Below are 10099 nucleotides of genomic sequence, written 5' to 3' on the forward strand. Positions count from 1 at the left end.
CCACTGACAAAACCCAACCATCCACCAGCTGACCATCCATCTCCACCACTGAGAGTAACCAGCCATCCACCTCCACCATTGACAGAACCCAACCATCCACCTCCACCACTGACAGAACCCAACCATACATCTCCACCACTAAGAGTAACCAACCATCCACCTCCACCACTGAGAGTACCCAATCATCCGTCTCCACCACTGACAAGAGTACCCAACCATCTACCAGCTGACCATCCACCTCCACCATTGACAGAACCCAACCATCCACCTCCACCATTGACAGAACCCAACCATCCACCTCCACCATTGACAGAACCCAACCATCCACCTCCACCACTAAGAGTAACCAACCATCCACCTCCACCACTGACAGAACTCAACCATCCACCAGCTGACCATCCACCTCCACCACTGACGGAACCCAACCATGCACCAGCTGACCATCCACCTCCACCACTGACAAAACCCAACCATGCACCAGCTGACCATCCGCCTCCACCACTGACAGAACCCAGCCATCCACCAGCTGACCATCCATCTCCACCACTGACAGAACCCAACCATCCACCAGCTGACCATCCACCTCCACCACTGACAAAACCCAACCATCCACCAGCTGACCATTCACCTCCACCACTGACAGAACCCAACCATCCACCAGCTGACCATTCACCTCCACCACTGACAAAACCCAACCATCCACCAGCTGACCATTTACCTCCACCACTGACAGAACCCAACCATCCACCAGCTGACCATTCACCTCCACCACTGACAAAACCCAACCATCCACCAGCTGACCATTCACCTCCACCACTGACAAAACCCAACCATCCAAGTCCTCCACTGATGGCAGCCAGTCATCCACCTCATGGCCAACTCAACCATCCACCCACACCACCGACAGCAGAATACCATCCACTTCTTGACCAGTGCAACGATCCACCTCATGACCAACTCAGCCACCTATCCACACCACCGAGAGTACCCTACCCTCCACTTCATGACCAACGCAACCATCCACCCACGCCACTAACAGAACCGTCCACAATATCAAATCATCTAGACCATCCACTCTCACGTCCCCACCATCCACATCCCAACCATCCATTTTCCCCACCTTGCCATAACGTTCTTGAGTCCCCGAAAGTGGAAGTCAAAGAAGAGTCCAAAGAATTCAAAGAAGAGACCAAGGAAATCACAAAAGAAATAAAAGGAGTCAAGGACGAAACCAAGGAGGTCAATGAGAAGACCCAAAAAGTCAAGGAAGAGACCCAGGATGTCAAGGAAGAGACCGAGGAAGTCAAAGATGAGACCGAGGATGTCAAGGAAGAGGCCAAGGAAGTCAAAGATGAGACCGAGGAAGTCAAAGATGAGACAAAGGAAGTCAAAGAAGAGACCGAAGAAGTCAAAGAAGAGACCAAGGAAGTCAAATCTGAGACCGAGGAAGTCAAAGATGAGACACAGGAAGTCAAAGAAGAGACCGAAGAAGTCAAAGAAGAGACCAAGGAAGTCAAAGATGAGACAAAGGAAGTCAAGGAAGAGACCAAGGATGTCAAGGAAGAGACCGAGGAAGTCGAAGAAGAGACCGAAGAAGTCAAAGAAGAGAGCGAGGAAGTCAAAGATGAGACAAAGGAAGTCAAGGAAGAGACCGAGGATGTCAAGGAAGAGACCAGAAGAATCAAAGAAGCGACCAAGGAATTCAAAGAAGGAGCGAGGAACACTGAACAAAATGACGACACAAGGAACACTGGACAAGATAGTGGAACGAGGAACACTGAACAAGACAGTGGAACGAGGAACACTGAACGGGATGGTGGAACAAGGAACACTGGACAAGATACTGGAACGAGGAACACTGGACAAGATACTGGAACGAGGAACACTGAACGGGATGGTGGAACAAGGCATATGAGTGGTGCACAGCATATAAGTGGTGCACAGCATATAAGTGGTGCACAGCATATGAGTGGTGCACAGCATATGAGTGGTGCACAGCGTATGAGTGGAGCACAGCATATGAGTAATGCTGACCTATCCAATCAGACTAGGCATACCTCAGCATCACAGGAAAGACAAACCACTGACCTAGAAGCGTGCATTAAAGAAGCAAAAGAAAATCTTTTAGACTATCTTAAGACCAACGGAAAGGCAAAGACTAAAAATTCACAGGCAGAAATGCATAATAAGCAAAGCCACAGCCAGGCAACTGTTGTCTATGCCAAGATGAGAGAAGTGCAGGGTAGCTGTGACCATGTGTATGACTATATTAAACACCGCCTCCATCCAAGACAAGAAGTAGAAGGAATGGAGTACTTTGCAGAACATGAGACAAGATGCACTATCGTTGGTATTCACTGCAGAAGTAAAAGAGTCGCCCAATATGTGACTCAAATCCTTCACAAAGGAAATGAAAAGACACGTACAAAAATTTGGTGTTATGAGACTCTGGAAGAGGCCAGGGGGGATCAGGTGAGGTCACATGAGGACATGGAGAGGTCTTACAATATCCACCAACAACAGATCCAACGGAGGGCACAGGAGGTGCTTGCTGGACATTTTGACAAGATCTCAGATGTTCAGCATCAACTGGAAGAAATGGAAAACAGATGCAGACACATCACATTAGAAGAGTTTGCCGAACGTCAGAACTCAAGACGTGCTTTGGAGGACAAACAAAAAGAACTGAACTTGCAAAAAGTTGAATTTCTCAAGTACTTCCAAACATCTATGGAAGAACTCAATAAATCTAAAGACTCTCCAAAGTTTGAAAGTTCAGCCAAGGCAGTACGACGTAATCTGGCCATCGAGAACAACAGACTTGTTAATGCTTTTCCCATATATGCAAGACGTACAGACATCGTAGAGACAGTGAAGAACAACCAGGTGTGTGTCATTATTGGGGAGACTGGCTCAGGAAAGAGCACTCAGATGGCTCAGTACTTGTACCAGGCCGGCCTGGCTGCCACCGGCATCATCGCCTGCACTCAGCCGAGGAAAATCGCAGCCACCAGTTTGGCCACCCACGTGGCCAAAGAACTGGGAACTTCAGTGGGCCAGGAGGTCGGCTACAAAGTTGGAATGCAAACACGCAAGTCTGCCTTCACCAAAATCATGTACATGACGGACCATATTCTGTTAAACGAGTGTCTACAAGATCAGAATCTGTCTTCTTATTCATGCATTATTATAGACGAGGCCCATGAGAGAAGCATCCACACAGACCTTTTGATTGGGATGATAAAAAAATGTCTAAAAGATCGACCAGAGCTTCGTGTGGTCATTACGTCTGCCACGATCAGTCCTGAGGTGTTTGTGAAGTACTTCCAGCAGTGTCCTGTGCTGCAGGTGTCGGGCAGGATGTTTCCAGTGGAGGTGGTGTGGCTGGAACCCAAGGACGGAGTTGATTCCTTTGATAACTACCAGGAAAAAGCCGTCGAAAAAGCTGTCGAAATACATCACTCAGAGGGTGAGGGAGACATCTTGGTGTTCTTGACTAAGCCAACTGAAACTGAGCAGTGCTGTCAAAAATTCCAAAATATGATTGGAGGCCGACGGGAAAATTATGTGACCATGCCGCTTCATGGTCGGCTACAAGGTGAGGAGCAACAAAGAGTGTTTGAGTCTCCTCCAGCTGGCAAGAGAAAAGTTGTGTTTGCTACCAACAGTGCAGAAACTTCGGTCACCATCCCTGGCATCAGGTACGTCATTGACACAGGCCTGGTCAACGAGATGAAGTTTGATGCCGTGCGTAAGATTAGCACGCTATCAGTGACAATGGTGACACAGAGTTCCGCGAGACAGAGGAAGGGTCGGGCAGGACGTCTGGGGCCGGGCAAGTGCTACCGACTCTACACTGAAAAGGATTTCCAAAAGATGGTCCCAGATGCTCTCCCCGAGATACTCAAAGTTCACCTTGGACATGCAATGCTCAAGCTGATGGAACTGGCAGTTGACCCTGTAAATTTTGACTTCATTGAGTCTCCTTCTTCTGATGCCATGAGTGAAGCATTTACTTCCTTGATCCACATAGGAGCAGTGAGAGACAATAAAATAACTGACCTGGGCAAATGGATTGCTAAAATGCCTTTTGATCCACAATATGGAGCCTTTGTATATGAAGCAGTGCAGGCAGACCTGGGCCTGGAGGCCATTGTAGTGGCAGCTGCGAGTGGGACAGGATCTGTGTTTTACAGGGGAGGAACGAAGGAAGAGGTAGAACAGGCCGACAAACGCAAAATTCTTTCCTGTGATGAAGAGGGTGATCAAATAACAACCCTCAATGTTTTCCGAGAATGGCACAAAGTGGCGGAGAAAGAAAAGAACAAATGGTGTGTCAAACATTCTGCAAATGGCAAGTCGCTCAGAGCAATACGAGAAACCACTAATGAAGTTCTTAGCAACCTGAAAAAAGAATTAAAAGTTGAAATAAAATTTTCCTTTGCTGACAAGCAAAAAGTTCAAGGCAGATTGGTTGGTCTATTATTCAAGGCTTTGAGCAGAAACCTGAGCCATTATCTTGGTCACATTAAGGCTGGCTACAATATTGTGACAAAAGACCAGCGGGTGGAGCCTCATCCGTCCTCGGCCCTGCTGGCCCTGGGAAGTCGGCCAGAGTGGATTGTGTTTGACCAAGTGATGCGGACGAGTAGAGACTTTGCCATGCAGATCACTCCAGTGCTGGAGACCTCCATCAGGAAGGCACTTGAAGAAGGGTGGCTTTCTTTGGACATTGAAGAAGCAAAGAAGAAGCAGATAACTGTTGTATGTCAGGAAAATGTTGGCTCACAGGTGTTCCACGAGTTTGTTGGCCCACGTTACGTCGACCTGCGAAGCTTTGAGATGGAGTTGGCTGCCTCATGCCCTGACTCGGTGGTGGTGGTGGAGGCCGACCGGGATAAGGGGGAACTGAAAGTGTTGGCCAGGGAGAGTAACAAATCACGTCTGGCCACCAGTTTCTCAAAGGTCATACCTTCAATACGGGCCAATTACAAGGCCGAGGAGAGTGAGGAAAAAATTGGATCCACTACAGACTTCTCGGAGAGAGCCATCATAGGCGCTGGTGGCTCAACTGTGTGTCTCTTAATGCCTGGAGAATATAAAACTGTTCTGATACACTGTCCTCCAGACAAAATAGAAGACATGTCAGAGCAAGATGTGACACTACACTTCAGCAAGCATGGAAGGGTGAAGCAGTGCATCAAGTTTTTCCACGGGAACAAGAACTCAAGGTTGTGGGGGAAGGTGGTGTATGAAAATGGTGAGGCAGCCATGGCAGCAGTCGAGGCCACCAGGGAAGAAAGAGAACTGGCTGCTCGACCCAGTACGCGAGTGACAGGTAACCAGGCTGTTGGTTTCAGTGCAAAGATACAGTGGTGTAGGAGACCTTCCAGAGGATTTGGATTTGTTGAGTTTGCTAATGTAGAAGATCAAATGAGAGCTCTTCAGCTAGATGGTATTGCCATTGCAGGTAATCCTGTTCGAATAACTTCTGCCAGGAAGTCACAGCAAGGCATTCATGTTTCTCGCCTTGAAAAACTCGTAAATGAAGATGTTCTCAGGGAAGCTTTCATTGAGAAACTGAACGTTCATCCTGAAAGAGACATAGAGAAAGTCACAGTGGTCAGGGATAAAGTTGGCGTGAACAAAGAAATAGTTGACACCTGTAAGAGACGTCTGCAAAGGAAACTAGAGGAATTTTCTAACCGAAATAACTTTAGACTTGAAGTGAAAGACCCTCGCACAGAACGAGATGTAAACTATGTGGGGTTCTGCTGGTTCAAGAACCCTGAGGAAGGTCATAATGCTTGTGCTAGCATAAACAATGGGTTCATGCTCAATGATCAAGCAGTATCCATGAAGCCAGATATTAACACCTCAGTATTAATTCACAGAGACTTATACCAGAAGTACAATCAAGAAATTAAGAATAAGGTTCAGGAAATAGAAAGTGACAAAATTAGAATTAAACCAAAGGAGTTAAGGAATGGCAACCTGGTGGTGGAAATGCGGTCGGAGAGTGTGGACCCTCTGGCCCGTGCCAAACTGAGCATCCTAGAGGTGGTGAGGGGGGAGGTGATGGAGTGTGAAAATAAACCCGAGTTTGTGATCCTGTTCTCACGTGAGGGACGCAGGATGTTGCAGGACATCATGAGCAAGACCCACACTCTGATAATGACGGACGACCGAGTGATGAGGGTGTCCATCCACGGCCAGGCGAGGCAGCGGCGGGATGCCAGAGCTCGAATTGAAGAGTACGTACGGGGGTTGGCTCGTGGAGGCTTTAGTGACGTGGACCTGATGGGAGGAGGCCGACCCCCTGGCGTCATGAAGGCACTCATGATAAAGTACCAAACCCACCTGGGTGATCTGCAGACTGTGGCTGGTCTTCAAGCTGTGAGGCTGGACCACAGACAGCACAGAGTGAGACTGTTTGGATCAAAGAACGCCATTGAAAAGGCCACAGATCTGATCAAGGAAGTTATGGCTGCTCTGTCGGCAGATGGAGGTGGGATTGAAGATGTAGATGGCCCTGACTGTGTGACCTGCTTCTGTCCTGTAGAAACCAAGGATTTGTACCGCCTGGAGCACTGTGGTCATGCTTACTGCAGGGAGTGTGTCCAGATGCAGATGGATACAGCCATCACTAATAAAGATTTCCCTATACAGTGTGCAAATGAAAACTGTTCTGGCTACTTCCTTTGGAGAGATTTTGTCAACCTTTCCCGACTTGGACAGGTAACCCTATCGAGACTGGTGAGTGCATCAGTGTGTGCATACGTGTCTGCACACAAGGACGAACTGCGGTACTGCATAACCCCCGACTGTCCAGCGGTGTATCGAACCACACGGACAGGCTCGCTGTTCACCTGCCCCGAGTGCAGCAGCCGACTGTGCACCAGCTGCCATGTCCAGTACCACGACGGGCTTTCCTGTGCCATGTTTAAGAACTACGGCCGCGAGGACGGCAGTCTTATGGAGTGGATGAGACAGGATGACGGCAACAGGAGGAACTGCCCCGGCTGTGGTACTCACATTGAGAAGAATGGAGGCTGCAACAAGGTTGACTGTGCAGCCTGCAAGAGGAGCATCTGTTGGGTGTGTATGCAGATATTTGACACTGGACCCGACTGCTATGGACACATGAGAAGAGAACATGGCAGCTATGTATGAGCTCTGCCTGTAATCCATATGATTAAGATATGAATCATTTCTCAGTCAGGATTTTGATACAAAACAGTGCAGTGTGTGTGGTACGCTGAGCTGCACACGTGAGCCCTGCATGTCCTGGTTGAGGGTTCAGTACCTTCGTGTTATGTTATATCCAGCTCTGGACCATACATTTATACTGACTGTTAACTCCATCATCATCATCATCATCCGGACCTCCTTTCTCACCCAAGGGCAGGATGAGGAGTAGCAATGTCCAGACAGCCCAAATTGCCCAATCCAATTGGCCACGCTTCCATTCACTCATCATTCAAGCCCCCGGAATCCTGGCTTTATCGGATACGCCAAAAACATTCACCACGTTCTGTAGCTTCACATAAACGTATCGGATAGAGTCAATCCGGACGATGCCAAGTTAAAAAAGGATGCCAAATCCCTGATCATGTGCTTCTCCTCACAACATTCATCCAGCCAGCTCGATCTCTTGTCAGTTCCCTAGCCTCACCTACTTCCAAACCTCTCTTCCTCATCCACTCATCCACCATATCTCTCCACCTTCTCCTTGGCCTGCCTTGCCTCCTCCCTTCTTCATATTCGCTCAGATATACTTTTTTCACCACTCTATTTTTATCTATTCTTTCCACATGACCATACCACCTCAGTACACTCTCTTAGATTCTGGTGCCCACAGACTTCCTCACTCCACATCTTTCACGAATCACATTATTTCGTATCCTATCCAACTTCTGTACTCCACATACATTCCTCAGCAGTCCCATCTCCACTGCTCTTACTCCTGACTTTTCATTTTCATGCCACACCACAGTCTCACATCGATATGTTAAAGTTGGCACTAACACTCCTTCATGTAAGCCTCGTGCAGCTGCAACACTCAAGCCTCTGTTTCTTATCAAGGCCTTCATTGCAACAGCTACTTTTCTTCCTTGTGTCACTCTACTTTCCACTTCTTTTGCACATTTTCCTCTCTTTTCTATCACTGTACCCAAGTATTCGAACTCTCTCACCAGTTCCAGTCTCTCTCCATTCACTGCAACACCTCACTGGGAGTCACCTTATCTCTCAGTAACCATCACTTTACTCTTTTCTACATTTACTCTCAAGGCACGACGCTCACAGACATCAGCAAAATTCTGCACTAGCCTACCAAGCTCATGGCCAGTAATTGCAAGCAGTCCTGCATCATCGGCATGCAACAAATTTGAGATATTCCATCCGTCACCATTCATTACCAATTGCTTTATAATATTCACTGCCTAGTTGCATCATAGTTTATAGCTAAGCCACATCGCAGTTTGACAATAATACTGATTATTTATGTGCTCTTAGTTACGTTGTGCATCATGTGATGGAGATCATACTATATTTGCGCGGTTTCTTTCGTCTTCTTCTTTCTTCCAAACGCTTGTCCGAATGGCTGCCACCGTCTCATTCCTTCACTGATTCACTCCAGACACGGTGCACATGTCTTGGGCAAATGCGAAGACATTCTCTCTCTCTCTCTCTCTCTCTCTCTCTCTCTCTCTCTCTCTCTCTCTGTAAGGACTTCATCTGGTCATACATCTACCTACACAAATACGTGAAATGAGGCAATACACAGTTTACCAACTTTCGTGATGTGATGTGATGTGTGTGTGTGTGTGTGTGTGTGTGTGTGTGTGTGTGTGTGTACCACCCAGCATTCCTTTAGGCACGTTGGTAACATCTGACCATATTTTGATTTACGGTTTAGTGGCCAAATAATTCACTTTTTTTTTTTTTTAGGTCAGTCATAAGGTAGAATTAATGTTGTAAATTCCATGTGTTGTTTGGATTAGTTGTTAAAGATTTCTTCTCGTCGGGTGGTTAGACTCCGTTGCACCTCTTCCTTAGCGCTTTGTTTTTGGATATGGCTGGTTAATATCTTTTTGTACTGAATTAGTTGTGTCAAAGAGTTCTTCCAGGATTACAGCTGTGTGTTAACTGAAGCTCGTATTCTCGTCGCGTGAGGAAACTCCCTAGCACTTCCTCCTTAGCGATTTATTTTTGGATATGGCTTGTTAATATCTTTTTGTACATTATTTATGCGAGTATGGTGATACTGGAAGGATTTATGTAAGACAGAAGAGGACGATAAGGTTTAATAAACCAAATAAATCACTTACGAAAGGGTGTTAGGGAGCTTTCTCGATCGACGAGAATAGAGTCGATTTATCATCTGAGGGAACTGGAGGACTTGTCGGTTAGGGAGGCTGCCTAACACCTTTATCTTGGCGGTTTATTTATACATGCAAGAAAACAGTAAGGCGCAGTATGGAAAATAAATCGGTAAGGGAAAGGCATTAGGGGACTTCTGTAACCGATGAGAGGACGTAGTTGCGTAAAATTTAAGCTATGAGGTAAGAATGCGTCTCCTTGGTTACTAGACTCTTTGGACTCTGACTTGGCCTAAAATTAGTCACTCCATCTTTAGTTCTGAGTCGTAACAAGAGACTTACATCAGAATGTGATCCTAGTCACGAAGAAGTGCAATGGAAAAGACTCTAACCCGAGTATAGTGATGTGTTGTTATGTGGTCTAGGTGGCGAGGTCACAGGAGCCTTCGTGGCACCTTTATCTTAGCGATTTATTTTGCATATTGCACCATAGCATTATCTTGTGGGTTGGTTGTAAGTAGAGTTGTAAGATATACATGGTTTTGCCTCAAGAGGATACTGATGTGTGACAGGGAGACTAAATACCAAAGCAAAAAGTGTTAAGGAGTCTCCAAAGCTACTATATATGTATAAGGAAGCTATAATTCTATATATAGACACTTTACTGTATATAACCTGTAAATTAAATATATTGTGCGAAAATGAACTGAACTTCTGTGTTATTATGATCCAACAAAACTAGTTGTGGTAGTAGTAGTAGAAGTAGTAGTAGTAGT

General features: G+C 46.6%; 1 protein-coding gene across 1 annotated transcript; it reads left to right on the forward strand.

Moving 5' to 3' along the window:
- The first annotated feature begins 849 nt into the window (after positions 1–849).
- Positions 850–7180, forward strand: LOC145392169 (uncharacterized). The gene has a single exon (XM_080266619.1). The coding sequence runs from the start codon at positions 850–852 to the stop codon at positions 7171–7173; it is 6324 nt and encodes a 2107-aa protein (XP_080122745.1). The 3' UTR covers positions 7174–7180.
- The last annotated feature ends 2919 nt before the right edge of the window (positions 7181–10099 follow it).

This window comes from Coenobita brevimanus, chromosome 21 (assembly GCF_032717465.1).
Source record: "Coenobita brevimanus isolate Jiangsu-jjx chromosome 21, ASM3271746v2, whole genome shotgun sequence".
In the NCBI taxonomy this organism is placed as follows: domain Eukaryota; kingdom Metazoa; phylum Arthropoda; class Malacostraca; order Decapoda; family Coenobitidae; genus Coenobita; species Coenobita brevimanus.